This window comes from Empidonax traillii, unplaced genomic scaffold, assembly GCF_003031625.1.
Source record: "Empidonax traillii isolate 1590-97213 ecotype Southwest subspecies unplaced genomic scaffold, ASM303162v1 scaffold203:size1130161, whole genome shotgun sequence".
Lineage (NCBI taxonomy): Eukaryota > Metazoa > Chordata > Aves > Passeriformes > Tyrannidae > Empidonax > Empidonax traillii.
The window spans coordinates 999,051-1,021,011 of NW_020955396.1; the positions used below are offsets into that span (position 1 = coordinate 999,051).

The 21,961-nt window shown below is 37.7% G+C and overlaps 2 protein-coding genes across 4 annotated transcripts in view; one reads left to right on the forward strand and one right to left on the reverse strand.

The window, feature by feature from the left end:
- Positions 1 to 595: 595 nt before the first annotated feature.
- On the forward strand, positions 596 to 5,905 carry N6AMT1 (N-6 adenine-specific DNA methyltransferase 1). 2 transcript variants are annotated; one of them, XM_027887083.1, is made up of 6 exons: positions 596 to 755; positions 1,795 to 1,884; positions 2,565 to 2,655; positions 3,852 to 3,956; positions 4,637 to 4,778; positions 5,474 to 5,905. In XM_027887083.1, exons 1-6 carry the CDS (start codon positions 613 to 615, stop codon positions 5,578 to 5,580), a joined length of 678 nt encoding a protein of 225 aa, XP_027742884.1. In that variant the 5' UTR covers positions 596 to 612; the 3' UTR covers positions 5,581 to 5,905. The 2 variants fall into 2 exon arrangements, with proteins under 2 accessions (XP_027742884.1, XP_027742885.1); XM_027887084.1 differs by having other exon boundaries at positions 3,873 to 3,956.
- The window catches only part of LTN1 (listerin E3 ubiquitin protein ligase 1), a 35,775-nt gene continuing 15,181 nt past the window's right edge, over positions 1,368 to 21,961 (reverse strand). Inside the window, exons 17-31 of one of the 2 annotated variants that reach the window (XR_003571584.1) lie at positions 20,987 to 21,146; positions 20,716 to 20,820; positions 20,313 to 20,455; positions 18,314 to 18,449; positions 17,470 to 17,614; positions 16,127 to 16,340; positions 15,623 to 15,860; positions 14,756 to 14,830; positions 13,727 to 13,913; positions 13,115 to 13,286; positions 11,577 to 11,791; positions 10,866 to 11,060; positions 10,149 to 10,316; positions 9,457 to 9,673; positions 1,368 to 1,385 (exon numbers count right to left, since the gene is read on the reverse strand). Coding sequence is in view for 1 of the 2 variants with exons in the window: in XM_027887081.1 (XP_027742882.1) it covers positions 9,611 to 9,673; positions 10,149 to 10,316; positions 10,866 to 11,060; positions 11,577 to 11,791; positions 13,115 to 13,286; positions 13,727 to 13,913; positions 14,756 to 14,830; positions 15,623 to 15,860; positions 16,127 to 16,340; positions 17,470 to 17,614; positions 18,314 to 18,449; positions 20,313 to 20,455; positions 20,716 to 20,820; positions 20,987 to 21,146 (2,216 nt within the window). In the remaining variant the exon portion in view is untranslated. Of the gene's footprint in view, positions 1,386 to 9,076; positions 9,674 to 10,148; positions 10,317 to 10,865; positions 11,061 to 11,576; positions 11,792 to 13,114; positions 13,287 to 13,726; positions 13,914 to 14,755; positions 14,831 to 15,622; positions 15,861 to 16,126; positions 16,341 to 17,469; positions 17,615 to 18,313; positions 18,450 to 20,312; positions 20,456 to 20,715; positions 20,821 to 20,986; positions 21,147 to 21,961 lie in introns of those variants that run through there. The other variant, XM_027887081.1, reaches the window with a different exon arrangement.

The following is a 21,961-nucleotide window of genomic DNA, read 5'->3' on the forward strand; positions in this document are numbered from 1 at the left end:
AACTGTGGATGCCCTATTCCTAGAAGTGTTGAAGGCCAGATTGGATGGGGCTCCTGGTATAGCAGAAGGTGTCCCTGCCTATGGCAGGGGGATTGGAACTTGATGATCTTGAAGGTGCCTTCCAACCCAAACCATTCTGTGATTCTACGATTCTGAAGTTCACAGGGTTGGTACATAAGGATGCGGTGAGGTGTTGCTGGCTAAAAAAAATCACAGAAACATAGTATTTTATAACCGGAAAACAGAGCTTGGTTTGAGTTGAGTGTCAACGTAAGGGTTTCCCCTGCGTGCTTCAAAAACTTCCTCAGCACCTCCTTCCTTTGGGGTTCACGCGGACTCCCTGTGGTAGTTCTCGTGGCGGAAACACTATTTGTGAAGCGGACACCAAAACTACGAGCGACGGCAGCAGGCCGCTCTTCCATCATCACTCCTGGGCACGCACAGCGGGATGCCGGCGCACACCGAGGATGCTCCACGATGTCTCAGCGGGATCCGTGCGATGCCGCCTCGCTCCCCGCCCTCCCCGGCCGAGCAGTTCCCTCCCGCCGCTCCGCCCCTTCCCTCCCCTTCCTGCCCCTTCCCTCCCCTTCCCCGCCCGCCGGACGAGCGGCCATGGCGGCGCCCGCGCTGCCCACGCCGCGGTACGGGCACCTGGGCCCGCGGGGGCCCTTCCGCGACGTGTACGAGCCTGCCGAGGACACCTTCCTGCTGCTGGATGCGCTGGAGCAGGACGCGGGCCGCCTGCGGGCCGCTCGGTAGGGCCGGCGCGGAGGGGCGGGAACAGCACCCCCCGAGGAGGGGTTTAATCTGCTGAGCGGCCGCTGTCACAGAGGGACGGGGCGCCGCAATATCAGAGGGGTCTTAAAGCTGTCAGTGTCCAAAGGAGGGCTGCGAGGATGGTGAAGGGTCTAGAGGGGGCGTACGAGGGGCGGCTGAGGTCACTGGACTCGTTCAGCCTGGAGAAGAGCAGACAGGACAGACCCCACAGCTTCCCTCGTGAGTGGAAGTGGAGGGACAGACACTGACATTTACTCTCTGGTTACCGGTGACAAGACCCGAGGGAACAGGTGAAGCTGTGTCAGGGGAGATTGAAGCTGGGTATCAGAAAAACGCTGTTTGTGCACCCAGAGGGTGGTTGGGCGCTGGAACAGACCACAGGGACGTGGTCGCAGCCCCGAACCTGACAGAGTTCAGGAAGGGTTTGGACGACGTTCTCAGGCATATGGTGTTATTCTTGGGCTGTCCTGCACAGGGGCAGGAGTTGCACTTTGATGATCCTTATGAGTCCCTTCCAACTCAGAATATTCTATGATGCTGTGCATTTGAGCCCTGCTCTCTTTGAGCGGCTTCATATCTTTCATAATTTCTGTTGGAGTTTGGCCTCACTGCAATAAATGTATAATAAATGCTGTAGAAATGTAGCCTGTACTGTTGGGATTGCATAGTTAACAGAAACTTTCATGTGAGGCACAGGAGAAACATACGTGTTTCCAAAAGTGGCTTGTGATCACCAGGAATCATCTGGATGGGCACCAGGAGGCCTGGCAGCCACTAAGGGACAGGTGACATAATGTGAGCATCGAGGGCCATGTGACCAGCAAGTTCAGGAGCTAAAACTGATGATCCTTGCGAGTCCCTTCCAATTCAGGATATTCTATGATATTGTATGACATGACTTTAGCATGTTTGGGAGAAGGACAGCATGTTTCATAACACTGTCTTGTCTAATTCTTTGTCTGTTGTGATGCTCTTATATGTTACAAATAAAAGTCATCCAGAGTTTTCTTTCTTTAGAGTTGCAATCTGCCTTGAAATAGGATCTGGATCTGGTGTGGTTTCAACATTTCTAGCTTCTTCCATTCTTGGATCCAGTGCACTGTACATGTAAGTATAACAGCATTTAAACTGTTGCATGCAGTAATAAAGAATGCCTAGCCCTCACATATATATTTCTCATTTTCCCATTTTAAAAACTATTTACAAGGAAATATGAGCTCAGTTCTACAGCTAAGGAAATCAAAGCAAAAAGCAAGCATGTAGAGCATTTCTGAGATTTGGACCAAGGACAAAGGGGGATGCACCACTACAGATCCTGAACTATTTACTTCAGGTTCTGTAACAATTAAGTAGTGCTGTGACTACAATTCCATTTTCCATTTCTTAGACAAATTGCTAAGCCTACACTTGTGTTTGCTGGGTTGAATCTTAAATTTTAGCCACTGACTAGTCTTCCTGTGGTCTGATGAGATTAGTTACCTGGGTGTTGGTAGTAACTGAATTTTAGTAGAGACTTGTATAAATATATATATTTATGCAGAGCTTAACGCTGAAGGGAAGTCCTATACTTCAGCTTTCAGACAGCCATTAAAACTCACAGTGTAGTGTTGAGTGGCTTAGCTGCTAATACAATGTGTATATTTTAATGGCTATTTGTTGCTATTTATTTGCAAAGTAAAGGATGCTGAAATGGATATTTTCTTTGAGAGTACATAGACTAGCATGTGGTTCATTAAACTTCCACGTACTGTAGCCTCTAACTTACACTTAGTAATATTTTGCTTTAGATGTACAGATATCAACCCCATGGCAGCTTACTGTACACAGGAGACAGCTCGGCTGAACAATGTTCACCTTCAGCCAGTCATTACTGACTTGGTAAGACAGATGTTTCATTAATATCTTCTTTGTAATTTTTGTAGTTTTTTTAATGCTTACTAGAGATCACAGAATCACACAATATTTAGGAGCATGTCCAGGTGGGTTTGGAATGTCTCCAGAAAGGGAGAATCCATGACCTCCCTGGGCAGCTGTTCCAGTGCTCTGCCACCCTCAATGTAAAGAAGTTCTTCCTCATGTTGGGGTGGAACTTGTCGTGGTGTAATTTATGGTCATTACTCCTTGTTTTGTTTCTGGGCACCACCGAAAAGAGTCTGGCACCATCCTCTTGGCACCCACCTTTGAGATATTTATATGCATTAATGAGTTCTCCCCCACCCCAGTCTTTTTTTCAGACTAAGCGGGTCCAACTCCTGCAGTCTCTTCTCATAAGAGAGATGCTCCAGACCTGTGGCCCTGTCTTTGTGGCCCTGATACTGAAAAGTAATTTAAAAGCCTAGAACAAACTTTCTTTTAAAAAGCATGGATGGGGAGAAAGAAAACCAAAATGCCAAAATGATTCTGCAAGAAGAGAAAACCAAACTATTCAAGCTCTAAAATTCATAATTAAGCTCTAAAAAGTCATTGAATTAATTTTAAAGATGAATTCTGTAGATACGGTTTGGGAAAATGCTGGACAAGGAATTCTGTAGTGACTTGACATTATCATACCCCTTCCTCTAAAGCTATACAGCTCTCAGCCTTTTCCAATTTAATTAGGACCTGTGTGTGTTACTTTTAGTTACTTACAAATTGTTATATGGAGAAAACCTAATTTTCTCATCTCTTTTAACCCTGAATATACATATTTACAAAAGATGATGTAGACAGGCAACAATATATGGGATTTAAACATATGAACAGCTGCTCAGAGATTGGTCATTTTGGCTAACAAATGTTAACTGACGATAAACTTAACATTCTTTTATATCTAACTTAAATTCTGAACTGAGCAAGAATAAAGTACTACTTCTGTGTCCACACATGCATCTCTTGCTTTTCTACAACCTATGCATAACATAATCTTAAGACTATTGAAATTGTTCTGCTCTGCATGGATACTTCTTCTTGATGCTTCTCTTGCACGTAGAAAGTAAAGCTTAATGTTCCTGAGTCAGGATGAAATGCTCAGAACATCCAGCATTATGTAAAACATTTGCTTTCTTCATGTTTCAAAAAAACACCTCCCACAAAAGAGTCATCAACTTCATCTACAGGTCAAAGGATTGTCTCCAAGATTAAATGGGAAGGTTGATCTACTGCTGTTTAATCCACCATATGTGGTAACACCTTCGGAAGAGGTAAGAAAAATTTGAAATACACAATAAAAATGGTATTTCTACTGTCAGAGGAGAGATGGCAAATCAAAAAGACCCTGCTATGAAAACTGCAAGGGTTTTTTTAAATACTAAAGGATGTTGTAGGACCAGCACTGATTTAGTGAAAATGCTGGAGTTCCCTATAAACTCTGCATGGGAATAAGGATTGCTAGCTGCTGCTTCTCAGTACCTGCTTCCTCCATCAAGTATAAACCATGTAGGACTTCTGTTAGGCATGCTCAGGAATTCTTATGGAAGACTCTCAACTGAAAATGCATTTGTTTCCTGTAGAATAAAAATCTTCTCCTTCTGCAGACTCCTGCTCTCAGAATTTGACCTGTAAACACTTAAGGGGTTTTCTGACCACCTTCCACTTGGCAAACAAGCTCATAAAACATTACAAGAAAATACATACAAGGAATGTGACAATGTAGCTCTTTTAATTCAGTTTAAGAATAGAACTTGAAACAAAATAGTATGTTCCTCCCGTAGAAAGTACTCTTGAAGTAATTTGCTGCACAAACTAACCTGCTGAATCAAAATTGTCACACTGCTAATGGCAGACACCTAAAGACAGAGGTTATAGTGACGATTCTCTTACAAGTATCAGTGACATTTCTTTCATTCTACATTATGACAGTCTTTGTTTTCATTCTTCCTAGGTGAAAGGCCATGGAATAGAGGTATCCTGGGCTGGTGGCAAACAGGGCAGAGAGGTAATGGATAGAGTTTTCCCATTAGTACCAGACCTACTTTCACCAGGAGGATTATTCTACTTGGTCACAATTAAAGAAAATAATCCAGGTGATCACTGTACTTGGACATTTAAATGTGCCAAACCAGTTTAAACACTATTAATCACAATATTGATCACAGCTAGACCAAAAATACAAGCAAATTTATCAATGCTAAGACCTCTCCAAGCTAGTTTGGAAAATCGTAGTATGTAGGACCCTGGCAGCTCTGTAAGAGTTCAGTTCCAAGTCTGAGAGGTGACTGTAAATCTTCTGAACTAATTAACCAAGCCAGGCATCTCATGGAAGAGAACGGTCGTGTTAAAAGGCAAAAGGCCTAAGCTGGAAATGTGATGTCTTTCATTTTAAAGGTGTAGGGAAAACATTTGGGCTTGTTTCTTCTGATCTAATGTTAATGGCTACAAGTTATCAAGTAATTTTAAGAAGAAAGATTATTCGTCACACTTGATTTATTAAGCAGCTTTTTTGATACAATGCTGCAAAATCTCCTTTTTCCTACAGTTTAGCTTTATACAGAATTTTTCTTTGTTATAAATAGCAAAATACTGAACTTCAGTTAGTAAATTGTAAGCTTTATTTGTTCTTGGTGGAAGATAATTTTGCATAAAAATTATTGTCTGAAAGAATAAGAGGACATAGTTTATAATCTTTGCTTTACAGTTTACTGTTATTTGAGAGATATTTAGCACTGTCTTTTATAACCATTTTCTAATTCAGTTGTAAACACTGAACTTTCAATTACAGATGAAATTCTGGAAACGATGAAGAAAAGTGGCTTAGAAGGCACACAAGTACTTTCCAGGCAAGCAGGACAAGAGAAGCTGACTATCCTCAAATTTAGGAAGTCCTGATAATTTCTCTTCACCTTCCAGCATGCAGAAGGTTGAACACCTCATTGTCAGCTCAACACTGAAGTTGTCAAAATAATTTTTACACCAAGATTTTCACCCTCTTAGGGTGTATTCACACTTCCTGATTACTGCAGTGAGACTGATCAAGACTCTGTATTTATATTTATTCTGGATGTGAACCAGCTATTGTCTGCTGGCAGAGGTACAGTTATCCTCTGGCTATCTGCAGGGCAGTTGTGGGGGAACCATGAAATAACCCACCCTGTTGCATTTGCACTTAAGCACCCAAGGCTTTTTCATCTATAAATAGGTATTTGTACATTTGCCATTGTGTCTTGTTATAATAATGTATTTGATATAATCCCTCCTGTTTTTATAGCTAGTTTGTAGCTATGCTGGGTTTAAAGGAACACTTTGAACCAGTGGTACTCCTTTTGATGTAGTATCAGGCACCTTTTACGGGTCCAAAGCACAATGAGCAAGTTTGTTTCTGTCAGAAGGAAATGGTGCACTTCTGAACAGAAAGGTGAAGTGCCGGGTCCTGCCCTTGGGGCACCATAACCCCCTGCAGCACTACAGGCCGGGGGCACAGTGGCTGGAAAGGTGCCCAGCAGAGAAGGACCTGGAGGTGCTGGTTGACAGCAGTTGAACATGATCCAGCCTGTGTCCAGGTGCCCAAGAGGCCCAGTGGCATCCTGGCCTGGATCAGCAACAGTGTGGCCAGCAGGACCAGGGCAGGGACTGTGCCCCTGTGCCTCACCTCAAATCCTGTGTTCAGTTTTGGGCCCCTCAATTCAGGAAGAACATTGAAGTGCTGAAGCATGTCCAGAGAAGGGCAACGGAGCTGGAAAAGGGTCTGGAGGACAAGTCTCATGAGGAGCAGCTGAAGGAGCTGGAGGTGTTTAGCCTGAAGAACAGGAGGTTGAAAGGAGGTTGCACCCAGGTGTGGGTCAGCCTCTTCTCCCAGGTAACAAGTGACAGGATGAGAGGACACAGCCTCAAGTTGCGCCAGGGGAGGTTTAGATTAGGTATTAAAAAAAAATAAATTCACACAGGGTTATCAGGCTTTGGAATAGGTTTCCCAGGGAAGTGTGGAGTTGCCATCCCTGGAAATGTTCAAAAAACATACGGATATAGCACTTGAAGACATCGTTTAATAGTGAACATGGAAGTAGTGGCAGGTTGGTTGGACTTCATGAACTTAAAGGTCTTTTCAGCCTTAACAATTCTATGATTTAAGGCATGCTATTCCTCTCCTGAAGTCTTCTGGGCAGTAACACGGTGACTGTGCTCCCATTTATGCTGCTTTACAAGGAGGATACTACTATGGAGTAATCTAGATGAAAAGTAGTCATCCATGAAAAGATATTAAGGAGATAAAAAGCATGCTTTTAAAAAGGCTTGTTCCTGGGTAAGTGAAAACAATGGCTGTAAGGAAGTAGAGACGCAGAATAAAAGTCCTTTCTCAAAATCACTATCCAAAATAGGAAGGTATTTCCTGACCAGCAGACCCCAATGAAGGGCTTTCCTGTGCAGCAACCTAAAAAAACCTCTCCAGGAGACTGAAAAAAGGAGGGTTTAGACAGGCAAAAGTGGAGGTGCTATTAGCACAAACATGCCTATGTTGTATGCAAGAAATTATAATTCTTGAAACTACTGAGGCTAAAAAAAAATTGCATTTCATTGACCAAAGTGAGGGTAGACTCAGGACTTTGTTTAACCTTCTAAATAACTTGTTAAGTGAAACTTTGTGGCCATATGTGATATAAAGTGTTTCCACACTGAAAATTTTAAGCAAAGTTTTGATTTTGTGGTGACCAACTAGTCACTTCTGAGAAGCTATACTGCTATTTGCCTGCTTCCTACTTCTATAACTTTTTTGACTTGATGGCAGACCCTTAGCAAAGTCACACTTCGTTTTTTGCTTCAGTTTTCCCTTACAAAACTGCTAGGAGAAGAGGGTTTATGCACAGCAATTCTGTTTTTCTGTAGAACCATGGGGTTTGATGTTACAATCACAGACACAGGACTGTTTGAATGAACAAAAATGCTGTCACAGCCTTAGACCCCTCTAGAAGTAGATGTAGATAAGATGTAGTCAAAACATGCAATAGAATCAAGCTACAGGTTTAACAAAAGGAAGTTTTAATTAAACTACCTAGATTTTAGTTATCACTAAAGAATTAGTTTTAAAATAGGTAATCAAAGATAAAAGAGGGCAGTCATCTGGCACATTAGATCACAACACTCAACAGTGTGTGCAGTTTTAAGTTATAAAGGACAGAATAATGAAAATCAGAAAGTGTAATAAAACAACATGCTTTGAACAAAAGAATGATTGCACTGAACTATCTAACAACTGGCTATTTGGAAAAAGAAATACATGTATCTACTTAAATAATTCATGAGGCAGTTCTGCTGGCTCCAATTTGTCTGCTGCAACATTGGCGGAAGTACTTCTCAAAATGCACTCCAAAAGAGAAGGTAGGTGACTTCTGCCAGGGGTGATCCCTGTTATGCTCCCATCATCCCGTTGAAGACTGGGAACTAGTGACACAACAGGTAATTTTTTTTTTTTAATTCTGAAATTTGCCATCTACAGATGTATGCTCGTACACTTAGCATTTGTTAAGGTCGGCTAGAAGAGTTTATTATGGCTCTTTTCAAGCATTACCTGGTTAACCCCAGCTGGCCTTCAAATCAGTTACTGACCTTGCAAATAAGTTATTTAGAATAACCAAAGTGATGCAAATGAGACAATCCTTGAATTTTAGCATCAGTAACTGTGACACAATACAGCTGCTACCTACTTTGTCTTTTCAGCTAGACCTTTTCGATACCAGTTTTAAATCCTTTCCATTTTCTCTTACTCAAAAAAAAGGTCAAGGAATTTCTCCTCTGGAAGCCCAGTCTTACCTGTTAAAAATACAGACTTCAGTAATCAACAGATAAAAATCATTTCTAGAGCTGTCACCTCAAAAGTGACCAAGTCTGAGAAAACATACAGAACCTAAAATTTATACTATTAATGCCTGAAAAGTTTATCACACAGAGGAAAAGAGAGCAATCCAGAGACTACAGAGATTGACCCAATTTATTTATTCCCCCCTTTTATTGACTTTTCAAATAAATCCACCACAAATATCATCCAGGTTGGAATATATTAGTATGCTACCGCTGTTAAAAAAAAAAAAAAAGGCATGAAAAAATGTGTAGTTGAAGGCTATTAAATTCTGATACATCTGCATGTTCACTTAAGAGTCCTTATGATTATAGGACAGTGGAAGTACGGTGGACATTCAGCAATAGCCAATTTGCCAGCTAATGAAGATAAACAAAGATTGATCAGTGTGTATGCCTTCTCTTTAGAAGCCAATCAGCAATAAATAGATGGTGTTATTCATTGTCATGCAGGAATGATTGTGCTCTCTCTATTTAGTTGGGCTTCTGAGTTTTCATGTTTTTAGGCTGCTGGATGGCTGAGGAGTTTTGGGAGAATTTTATGCTTTAACAGAAGATTATCACTGTAGTTTCATGCCTTAATGTTTAACAGCAACAACAGTTTTTTCCCCCCCAAAAAAGTCCCATAAGAGGGACTATTATGACTACATCATAATCAAAAATCAAGTCTTTATACCACCTCTATTATATTCACCAGTTATATTAAGAGGTACGATCTGGGTTAATTACATAACACCATGTTAGAATATGCCTAAAATAAGAGGTTTTTAATCAACTATGCTGTGGTTTAAACACCACTTTTCAGACATAACTCTGCATTATTTCTGACATTTTTAACATATCTTAAAAATATACCAATTAAAATAAATTATCGTTATCTATTTCTTTATATCAAAGAAGAATCTTCAAACTTACAAAAACAACAGTCCAGAGGTAAATATGTGTCATATTCCCCTAGTGAAGAATTGAAAGTAACTGACATTATTTCCAAGTAGTTGGCTTCTTTCAGCATACAGTTTACCACCTGCTCTTCACATTAGCTTGCAGAAAGAAGACAGACAGTTTTATTTCAGAAGAATGTCTCTCGACAGAGTGGACACGTGGATTTGTTGCTGGATGTGAACCATTTGTACTGAAAAAAGAGAAATACGGCTGTTTAATATACCAATGCAAGCTGAATATCAGGAACACTGTACATCAATAATAATCATTATTTGCCAAAGAACAGAACTACCAAAACATTAGCTATACTTTAAAAAAAAAAAAAAAAAAAAAAAAAAAAAAAAAAAAAAAAAAAAAAAAAAAAAAAAAAAAAAAAAAAAAAAAAAAAAAAAAAAAAAAAAAAAAAAAAAAAAAAAAAAAAAAAAAAAAAAAAAAAAAAAAACAACAACAACAACAACAAAAAAACAAACCCAACAAGAAACAGTAGAAAAAAAACTTTTCACTTGTGCATGTATGGGATTCTGGACGACCTGGTTTAGTGGAAGTGTCCCTGCCCATGGCAGGGGGGTTGGAACTAGATGAGCTATAAGGTCCCTTCCAACCCAAACCACTCTATGATTCCAGGATATTTGGCCTATTTAAAAACATTTAGTCAAGGTACTTACCAAGCAAGCTGAATGAAACTTTTTCTTGCATGTTCTGCAAGCTTTTTTGGGAAGAGAATAGTTGGAACCATGAATGACTGAAAAGCAGATCATACAGTCTTCAACGCCTTCAAAACGTTTATCAACATTATTTTTCCACAAAGATAAGCCTTCCATAATACTTCCATTCTAATAGAGGGAAAAGAGCTGTTAATACTGTAGAATTCCTTCAGACTATACTTATTATTATTCATAAACACATGAAGCAAACAAAGCCTGAAGGCTTTATAATCTGAAATTATATACAATACATGCAGTGAGTAATTTATGACAGTCTACTCTACAAAAATGCAAGTATTCATCACAGAGGCAGAACGCACTTAGGAGCACTTAAAAGGGGATTTTGAAACTTTTAATCACTGTTTTGTTACCATCACAGATGATCAACTTCAGCAACCACTGGTCTTTTAGAGAATTTCATGGACTGAGTTTTCGGGTTTGACTTTTTTTTGGTGTTGTTTGTTTAGGGTTTTTTTTCAAATTATAGTTGAGATGGTATTGCCACATGGGGCAAACACTGGCCCTGTGTCTTAAGAGATCTGAATTTTCAGCTTGGGCTATGGATTTAACTTTAACAGGACTTAGCAGGCTGATCATTTTAGCTCTGTTTAAGGTAAATATTTTTCTATTATATGGACTTTTTAAGTTTTCAAAACTAGGAGCTTTCTCTAAACCCACCTGATGTGTAAGGTATGTGCTTAACTGTAGCATCCAATTGCGCCACTGCTGAACGGCCACACCAACCCTCTTTCCACTCTCAACTGTGATGGATCCCAGTGGGTAGTTTGGTGGAAGCTGTATTATTAGCTCAATAAAGATATCATCAACTGAATAGGTAGCAATGACTTCTCGTGTTGCAGACCGAGCTTTTACCTGTGAAAAAAAATGCACATATTAAAAAAACTCCAGAGAGATACTCACCATCTCTAGTCTTTCTATATATTTATATAATATAAGCTATAAATATGTTACTATACACATTAAATAATTTTCTTAAAACGGGTAAACATTTTTCTCAAAGAAAACAAAAATCTTCTTCTATCTTGGCAAACTAAAATGAAATGACCAGCCATTTTCCAATCTAATGATGGATTACATTTTTTAAAAAAAGCAAAAAATAGTACATTGATAACAGTATCTTCCACTTCCTCAACTTCTCCAACATCCTAAAACCTATTCTTTCTTTTTTTTTCTAAACAGAATATTAATAAACATCAATTTAATATATTGATACTAAGCAAAATTATGTTTCATCAATCATTTAAAACAACAAAAACACAATCATATAAAACACTCAGAATCACAGTCTGGTTATGAGAAGTCAGATTTCTTAAAACGTTTGCAAAAAACTGAAGGAAATAAAAAGAAAGGACAAGAAGTCTTACTAACCGTCATGCCATTAAATAACTGCGTGCTAGTCTGCACAGAAGATATTTCCTGGGAGGAGAGCACGCTGCTGACGTATTTGCTTGTAAATTTATCTACAACATTGAAGACACGTTTCTCACAGCTGTTCCACCATAGCCTGACCATGGCCGGCAAGTCTTTCAGCGTTATGTGGTACACAGAGCAGGCCAAGTGCGGGATCTGGGATGACAGCGCTCCTGTCACAGGGAGGGAAAGAAAGGCTGCTGAAATACTCTGGACACATCAGTCATGGATGTTGGTGCCCCCACGCCACATACAAAAAATCTGATCACAAAAGAACTGGGTAACCAGAATTTCACATACGTGTTCCTATTACTGCTACTCTGAGGGCTCATTTCACTCAGCCATTCTCCCCAAGGCTGGTTTGTTTCTTAGCTTAATACTTCACACCTCGAAATTCACATTCTAGTTTAAAGATGACCACTATGTGGACTACCATAAATCAGGAATAATTTTATATTGTAGAAATTACAAAATGCTCAATTTGGAGCGAAAAAGCAGTAAGATGTTTGGAGAACAGCTGAGGTTTGCAGTGTTTGTGCACAGAAATGGCCTGAAGTTGCACCAACAGAGGTTCAGATCGATATTAGGAAAAAATTCTTCGCTGAAAGAGTGTTTAAGCATTGGAACAGGCAGCCCAGGGAAGTGGTGGAGTCGCCATCCCTAGAGGTGTTGAGAAAACAAACAGACAGGGACTTATTGATATGGTTTAGGGGTCACGGTGGTGCTCAATCACAGGCTGAACTCAGATGATCTTGGAGGTCTTTTCCCCCTTAATGATTCTATGATGAGATAAGGGAAATCTTTCCCTTGGAATATCATGTTAGTAATTCTTTCTTACTGTCATCCAGATAAATTGTTCTCCAACATAGTGATGTTCAAGCAAAAAATTAAGAAAGGGAAACTCAGTTTCTTTGCTTATAGCTACACAGGTACATAAAATAAAAACTTCAATGAAGAAACTTTAAAAACTAATATTCTTTTTCATGTTTCTCAGCTCCAAAGAGCAGGGTATCTTCTTTCTTCATCAATTAACTGGGTCTTCTGAACAGCATGACAAAAACAACACACAGTGTCTCAAACATTTAAAATATATATTAAAATATTTTAAAATTTTTTTGTATTTATATATTGAAATACAAGGAAATGGAAATTCTATCTAGCATTAGAAAGATATATCTAGAAGCAATGGTCCCAGAATAGATCACATATTTTTAGTGTTTTGGAATCTTTACATTCAGATTTCAATAGCAGCAATGTATATTATTCCTGTTTTTCATTGTCCTTGATTTTCCTGATAAACATTTCAACTTTGACAAAGTTTCAAATCGGGAGTGTTAGCCAAAGATTTCTAAACATATGTATGTATTTGTCTCTCTGTGTATCTGTTTTACAGGTAAGATTTTCTAAATTAGTATTTTTAAGCAAAAAAAAAAAACAAATTTAAACTTCTGCAATATAACAACTCTCTCAAATACACAAATACAATTTTTACTAACCTTTAACATCTAAATGAAGTTCTTCAGTGAAGAAGGTTTTTGTGTCCTTATTTGGAACTTCTGAAGTTGGCCCAGAAAAGATAGGGTTTTCAGGCATAAGCCTGAACAAATGATACAGCAGTTTATTCAAGCTTTTAGTTCTTCTGAGGTATTGTGAGTAGAGAACTCGCAGCTGGTACCGTTTTAAAAAAATACACAAAAAATACAAAACACACTTTATATCATAAATATAGCTTATTCTGTAAATAATACAAATATGTCCTTGCAGGGAGGAAAAGCAAGGCTGTGATTCAGAGCAAGTGTTTAGAAGAGCAGTTTAGTTCTCTGCACTATTTTGAATGATTAGAAGATCGTAATACGTAGCAAGCTTGTTTGAAAACTCAAGAAAGAATCACCTATTAATGAACCTTAATTCTTTATTCCTCCAATATTACCACCCTCAACTATAGCAGTGCAGAAATCTAAGTCCAGGGATGCTTTCGGAATTTCACTAATTCCACAAAAACAAGAGGTAGGATCACATAATTAATAACAAGGCCGGATGAAGCTTCAAGATTCAAACTAAATAAGTAGTTTAGGAATTCAGTTAAAACGAAAAGACTGAACATATACCTGAGAAGAAGCTGCTTTGAAGAAAGCTAATGTTAACTTCCAAGTGAGAAGATATCCCAGAACAAGGCAGAACTCATCACTCAGGGGCTGAATAACTGCAAATTCTCCAACTGGAATGCATTCCAGGATGTTTTCTAGCAAGAGTTCTTGAGTAGCCAAGATAGACATAAGAGCTGCTGGAGGTGATCTACGGGAAAATGTTATCTGGAATAGTAAACTCATTGAGGACAGCATTAACTGAATTTATGTTCACAGCCTTCCTAGAAAGTCATGGTAGTAAAGCCATGCATGCAGAACATAAAAAGGGGACTTTTATAGCGGGAAAATTTACTTTCAAATTCATGCACCGGTGCTATATAAGGATTTTTTTAACTGGTGTTTTTACCTTCTTACAAGACAAATTTAAACTGAATGATGATTGCTTAATCTGAAGTGGTCTGTGGCTGACATGACTTATCCTACATCATGGATAGCTGCTTTGCTTGCCTTCTTATCATGCCAACAAAGGAGCAACTGAGCAGTGGATCTCCTAATCATTGTTGGGTTTGGATTAAAAAGCCTTTTGCAGCTCCACACTTAGGAAAGGTATTAATCATTGGGCTGAGGTTATAAAACAAATTTTAACCAGTTACCATTCACCCTCTTCAAACCATAGACTATTGGATTCAAGCTGTATAAAGCAGGTTGATTTTGGAGTTTCAAGTACCTGAGGTTATCTGTGCAGATGGACACTCTGAACACAAGTAAAAATCTGCCAAGATTTTCCAGTATAAAGCATATATATGGCACTTAGTCTAGTAACTGTACCTAAAAACAATTGTAAATACTGTCTCCAGTTTTAGCAAAGGCAGATTTGACCAATTATATTGAATATTTTAAATATTTATGACCCTATTGTCATAGCCATGTAATTTTTTTCTTTTAACATCTCCTGACAGACAACTAGTCTACTGCAAATTCCAATCATATATAACACATTTTAAAAAATATGGAAAATGGTCTTTAAAAACTGAGAGAAAAAATACACACAATGCCAGTTCCTCCTCTTCGTCACCATAGGATTTGAGATTTTCATCATCAAATTTAGGCAATTCAGGCATTAATCTAGAGAAATATAGAAAGGAAACAATATTTAATTTTTAAATAATTTTAATAAATTATTTTAATATATGTGATGGGTAATTCTTTGCTTATCAATGGCAATATAAATAATGGCAATAAAATAATGGCAATTATTCCTTAACAACCCCGCAGAATCTTTAAGAGATGTGTCACCATGGCCAAGACGGTTCATGAGTGACATGAATGAGCACACAGCCTTGCTCAGTTCTTTTCCAGATCTCTTACATTTCCTGAGTCATGCTAAAATAAAACAAAATTCTCTATCAGAATAAAGTTACTGCACATACTGTTTTTCAAATTCTGTATTCTCTCTTTAGGTAGGAGAGATACCCAAGAAGTTCACAGGCATAGTACCTATTTTTATTCACTTTATCTGAATTAGTGAAAATAAAATGTCATACTATTCAGTGATCATGTCAGACCCTGATCAAACCTGGAACATTTCAGTTTACATTTTAGGATTCATTTGAGAGTAAAAATAAATAGCTTTATAGTTACCATACTGATATGTATCTGTGATACAGAAAATTGTATCTTCATGTAGTGCAGTAAAATTTCTCACTATATATTAAGTCTACTTTTACAATTAAATTTTAGCATTCATAGCTTTATATAATGATCTCCAATACTGAACACAAATTGCCCAGTTAAGAATTTTCTCCCATAACAAAACATGGTTTTGCTAAACATGCAGCTGTAAGTGCACATTTAAAAAATAAAGGGGGGAGGGGCAGGGTGAGAGGTGAAGGAAGTGAGAAAATTGTTGACTCTTACTTATCCAGCATATGGTAGACAGAAATCTGTACAGGTCGAGCCCGAAACAGCAACAATGGAGAGAGTGTGTTCAGAAGAGTCTGGAGTTTATCTGGAAGATTTGTTTTCTGGCCTGCAACAAACTTCGGTGGCAGTTTATGGTTTAATAACTGGTCCTTCGATATGTAAGTTAGAGCTTCACCCAAAGATGTTAACACAGAGTTCTGAAAAGAACCCTCTGATGCATTTTTGGTTTCTCCTGTATAAAACAAGACAAGCCGTGATGCAAACTGTGTGGATGATACCACAAACAAGCATTGCTAGAAGTAACTCAAGGCTGCCCTTTGCAGCATCCACCTAAACTTACGAATCAGTAGGTTAAGTGCAATTAATTTCCTAATTAGCATGTAAGTGTTAAAAAATCTGAGTTTTTATAAACTATATTGACATAATATTCCTATAAATTCAAAAATTCAGTTCTATTTCAGAACAGCCTGGCTATTGCCCTCTTTGCCATATACTTGCCTGTGATTTTCACCAACAAAGGTAAGAGCAAATTGTGAATTCCCTCAGAAAAGAATTCTTTCCATTCACTGATCAAGTTCTTAGGAAGATTTTCAGTAGTTTCAGGAGCTGCTGCTTCAAAGAAAGCACTAAGGGCAGATGCCAAGTCACAACTAACACAAGCAAAAATCTGCACAAGTGGGACATGATAAAGGGAACGGTTTTCACTTGTTGTCTAGGAGGAAATAAAAAAGAGAAAGATTTCTTAACCATAAATTTGCTTTAAAATATGTTTCACATTCCCTGTCTACACCAGAAAGCGTAAGTTCAAAGAATATTCAATTGCAAGGCCCATCTGAAAATTATTTGGGAAGGCAGGCTGTGTTTAAAAATGTAAATTGCACTCTAGTAAGACTTCCTGAAAAGAATTTCCAAGTCTTACCCACATTTAGAATCCTAGATTGTTTCCATTATATAACCTTCTTTATAATGACAGAAAGAAAATTCAAACAGAAGGTACCATACCTGGAGCACTTGTGCAGTCCAGTGAGACAAAACTGATCTATGAAAGTGCTTTCACTCTTCTCCCTCAAACATAAAAGCTTTACCAAAATCATATTTGCATTTCCAAATTACAAAAGGGAATTGACAACATATTATTAAAAACTGGAACTTATTGAAGTGGCTTTTAGAAGAATATTTCTTTTCCCCCATCATAGCTTCTTCTTTTTATTTTTGTTCTTAGTAATTCCCCCAGAAAGGAATATAATTTTAAAAATATTCCCAAGCACTTAGTCTACACAAGATTTTCGCACAAGTTTATTTGTTTTTTAAGTTTAAAACAAAAAGAAAAAAAAGATAGTTTTGAGGCACATACAGTATAGGTAAGATTAATCCTGAGACCAAAAAAAGTCACATGGAAGTTTCCAGCCTGCCTTTCTAAGTGCATAATATCAAAGTGGGAGATTCTGTATCTTTATTTGCCTAATTAGGAAGTAGTCAGCTGACTACTGACCTGTTTCCTAACAGCATTAAATAAAATTTTGATATTTCCTGTGATCAGTTAGACATTAAAATGCAGATGCTGCTTTTTATTCAGTTCCTTTTTATGTATCATGTCAGACTTTGGTCTTAAAGGAATATTATTTTTCAACACAGAGATCTACAACATATATATACAATAACAAACAGGAGAGTATAGCTTTTAAACTACACATGACCTTTGTGAAAGCCCAGGATTTTATGCAGTTCTTTTTAACATTGTGTCAGATGTTTGCTACACTGAGATTACAAATGTCCTTGCCATATGGAGGGAATGATCAAAAAAGGTAATCACATCAAAAGTGAGGATGCTTTCACATTACCTCTAACCAAGCCAGCATGGAGCACATGATGAAGTCCCACTCATTATCGGCCAAGGGAGCTGTGGAATACTTCAGCAACAAGGGAAGGTAACGGATCATCTCGATGTTGAAGCCAAGCAACTGAGCACTTGTTTCTTTCAGATTGCTGAAAGAAAAATACAGCCAAAGCTTACATATCTTCATGTGGCAGACATGAGTATCTATATTCTTGCCTTCACTCCTCCTCTCATGACAAATTAGTCTGGCACCACCACACTCTGCCCTATGTGCTTTTGACACTCTGTCTATCAAAGGCCGAGTGCTGAATTAGCTGCCAAGACTAATAAGAGTCCTAAATTACAGATTCAAAATTTGTAAAATTTACACAATCACTAAAGTAATCTTAATAAATCTTCATTCCTTGCGGGGAGCTTTTCAAGTTACATTTTTAGGTCTAGAATTTTAAAAGACAGACAGAATCTAAGTTTGGTATTCAAGTTTTCTTCCTGCTACTGAAATAAGCAATCAGAATTTGGAACTGAATATCCAGCAACACCTACAAAAGTTGGTCAGTTCTAAATGCTTTTGAAAACAGTTGACATCTAGGGGCATTTAAAAAACTCCTTAGTTTCCCAGCCTTCAACCATCCAGGTAATTTTCTGCAGTATGAGTTATTAAATACTTAAAGACAAGTATATGAAACCAATTGATGCAGTTTGAAAAAAGACTAACTATGTAATGATAAAACAGTGGATGGCAGTTGTAATGTACAGACTGATTTTGTCTGAGTTAATAACTAATCTGTATTTTTAAATGCTTCTCTTAGAAATTAAAAGAAGTCAAATTATCTCCAAGTTGCACCCACCAGCTAAAGAGAAAGCTGTCCTCATTATCATTTTTCCAAGATATTATGATTTTCAGTATTCCAGATAGCAGATGATCACAATCAACACTTCTATCATTCAGGCAGGAGTTCAAAATGGAAAGACACCCAAATGCTCCTATAACATAGTAAAAATACATATTCAATAGTCTTAATTATCAAGACAAAACAAATGTTAAAATGCATGACAAAAGACTGAATCATTTTATTTGAATGTAACATTAATATCATAAGACAGTTGGGATAATACCTAAGCTTTCTTCTTTGAATATGCAATCCACAGATGCCATTGTTAAATGAGAAATACTATATCCATACTTTAAATATAATACTTTAAAAAACCAACACCTTCTATAAGACAAACAGTTTATACAATTAACAAAAAGGAAAAATACCCGCTAAGATGGAAATCTCTTTGTGCTACTAAAAATGTAGTGTGCTAAACAGTAATTTGGACAGATAATGAAGGAAATGCAATGGTGAGTTGTGAATTCTAATATTAATGGAGTGTTAATTGGAGTTCTCATTGGAATGTTAATTTTTATTTTCAGAGTGAAGTACTACTGCTGCATTAGCACTGTTTTCCATTGTTAAGAAAAACTGCATTTATCTAGATTTCTTGGAGAAAATGGACATTTCCTACAAGCACGATGACAAAGAAATAAGGCAAAGTATCACATATGCAGAGCAAAAGCAACCAAACCAACCCCTGCTTCACTGAAACAACAGAGCAATGAGTTACAACAACTTTCCTGACCTGAAAAGAAAAAGACCACAGGAATGGTAAGCCTACAGCCTATGTCCCACCTAATGTGAATTTGGATATAAGTTGTCTCCTCAGGAATCCCTAGAAAACTGAAGCAGCAGAAAGGAAATGCAGATTACAAATAGGAGCACCCCACAGCAGGTGAGGAGCGAGGATTCTTTTTCCCATTTTCTTCTGTTAGAGTTTCACAGACACAATTTTTGTCTCACTGGTTCAGTCAGAAAGCCAAGAAGGCTTAACTAAGTTCAAAGAGTAAGAGTTAGGGAAACTACCACAGCAAAAGGATTTTTTAAGATTCCTCTCAGTTGCTGCATGACACTAACACCGATATTTTTCACACGTTAAGGACATCCCTTTGAAGGATTCATATCTGAAATCCTGAGGACACTGCCAAGGAACAGATTTAAAGTCACCAAAGATATAGGGTTTTTTTCAATTTAAGGAAGTGCAGTCGTGTTAAAAACCACAAAACCTACATTTCAGTTTTTATACAGACTGATCAATAACAGTATATGCAAGAACACACAAAAGCAGTACTGGGAAAAAACAGAAAGTACTTTCCTTTTAAATGACATCTAATTCATAAATGTGTGTGAGCATTTCCAAACAATTTTCTTGAAAAGAAAACTTTTCTTGAAAAGCAACTTTTCACAAGTTTGTGAAAATATAGACTCAAATTAAGTGGGTATATCTAAAGCAATAGTATAACACATCTCAATCAGCACAGCTGCTGTAGGTGTATGTAGAGCAGTTCTGACTGAGCACACTGTATGCCATGCACTGGAGGAACTACTCAAAAATTGTATGTAAACTGGGAAAGAGTTCTTGCCAAAGCATCTAAAGACAATGATGACACTACCGGTTGACAACAGTAATAGTTTTGCATTCTGTGTAGAGCCTGAATGGTTATCTGAAAACTTTGATATTTACAGGTGTGTTTAAATAAGACAGACCACACAAGAAGTACAACAATATCAAAATGCTTTTAACAATTCAGCCTAAGTCCTCTAGGTCCAATTTTGCACCAGGCAAAATAGTTTGTACTTTCTGAATAAGGCAGAAAACTGTCTGGAAGAAATATGTAACTGAGAAAATATATCTTTCTAGAAAAAATGATATTATTATAGTTGATGCATTTTACCTAAAAGCAAACATTGCAAAACAGTGTTCTTAAATTCTAATGAACTAGACTGAGCGAGGCAAGAACGTACTCACCATCAGTGCTGGAAAGATCTGTCTGTGTGCATGTCATAAGTTTGGCCACACAGTGGAAAACAAGTTCTCTCTTTTCTTCCTCAATTAAGAAAGGTGATAAACACTGGAGTGTATGCAATCTGCCCTCTGTTAATGGCAGAAACCTATTCATACAAGCAAAACAGCAAGAATGAAATGAACCCAAACATTTAACTAGAAAACAAACTGTAAATTGTTTTATAAGGATCTAATGTCCTCTGATATAACTAATCCCACACACTAAAACACAGTCTCACTTTCATGTGCCCCACACATACATCACTTAATTTTCAGTCTTCAGTTGTCATTTGTCAGAATCAGGATCATTTAACCTTATCAACATTCACAACAAACTGAAAGTTTATAGGCAGCAGTATTGAGATACCCTTCTGTTGTCTTAAAAAGCTCTTTCCTCTCCCAGGACACAGTGTTTTCTGCACGCATCACTTTAGCCATGGTTAAGGACCACAGTCTTCCATGCTCCTCTGATCTTCAAAGAAGAGGAAAGACCCTGGTTAATATATACAGATGCTCAGAGTTCACCACAAAAGCATTTGGATGAAGTTTGAATCAACACAGAGAAGGAAATACAGTGGCACTTCATACAACACAAACTGTGAAGACAGAGTTAAGATGTTTTACTTGTTCCCACATACCTATCAAATACAGTTTGCTGAAGGCTGGCTGTGTCACTCAGAGTACTGAACTTCTTGTATGTGATGTGCATCTCTTCCAACATATGAAGATATTCCAGAAGCAGGGAAGGAGGATTCTCTAGTTCTTCAATCCATTGTAAGGAGTACAACAGTTCTGCAACTAATTAAACAACAGAAGCTGTTGTTTACAAACGACTGCTGAATATATTATAATTACCCACAATCTCAGGTGCTTCAAAGCACGAACTGGATATTTGCCACTGTACCATAAAACACAAAAAAACCAAAAAGCTACAGTAATCTGCTGTAGATATTCAAGAAATTTTAAAGCAAATCAAGCGAGCATGACATGAATTACAACTCCTCTGTATTCTCCCCCTTTTTTGGATATATACTTCTTGCAGACAAGACAATCATGATCTAAGTCCAGAAGAAAACCAAATAAATGTGATGACAAGAGCTAGCATGTGGTTCCTTCATTAGCTTACAAAGACACACACTAAGCAATTACACTTCTCATCACAGTGAGATTTTTGGAGATAGAATTGTTAATTTCATTTGAGCACTCTAAAAATAAAAAGAAACTAGATTCCACCTGGTGGAATCAAGAAAAATTGCTGCCTCAAGCTATCTTTACCCCCAGGGCAGGGATACAGTTCCTATTGACCACTCATGCCAATGCACTGTGTGTTTTGGCAATGAACAAATCTGAAGTTCATTGAAAGTTCAAACATCTCCCAGTTGAAAGTTCTGCTGAGATAGGATGTATATAATCAAAAAAGGTCCCAAGAATATAAACACTGCACTTGTACATACTTACACTCTTAAAGGAGACCTGAAGAAAAAAAAAAGAAAACAAAAACAACAACAAAAGGTAAAAGGATAATTTCTCATACTTGTATTCCTGACTTTACTATGCCTTTCTAATTATCAGTTCAGGTCACAATTACTGTAAGATAAAATTCCTTTAAGTTT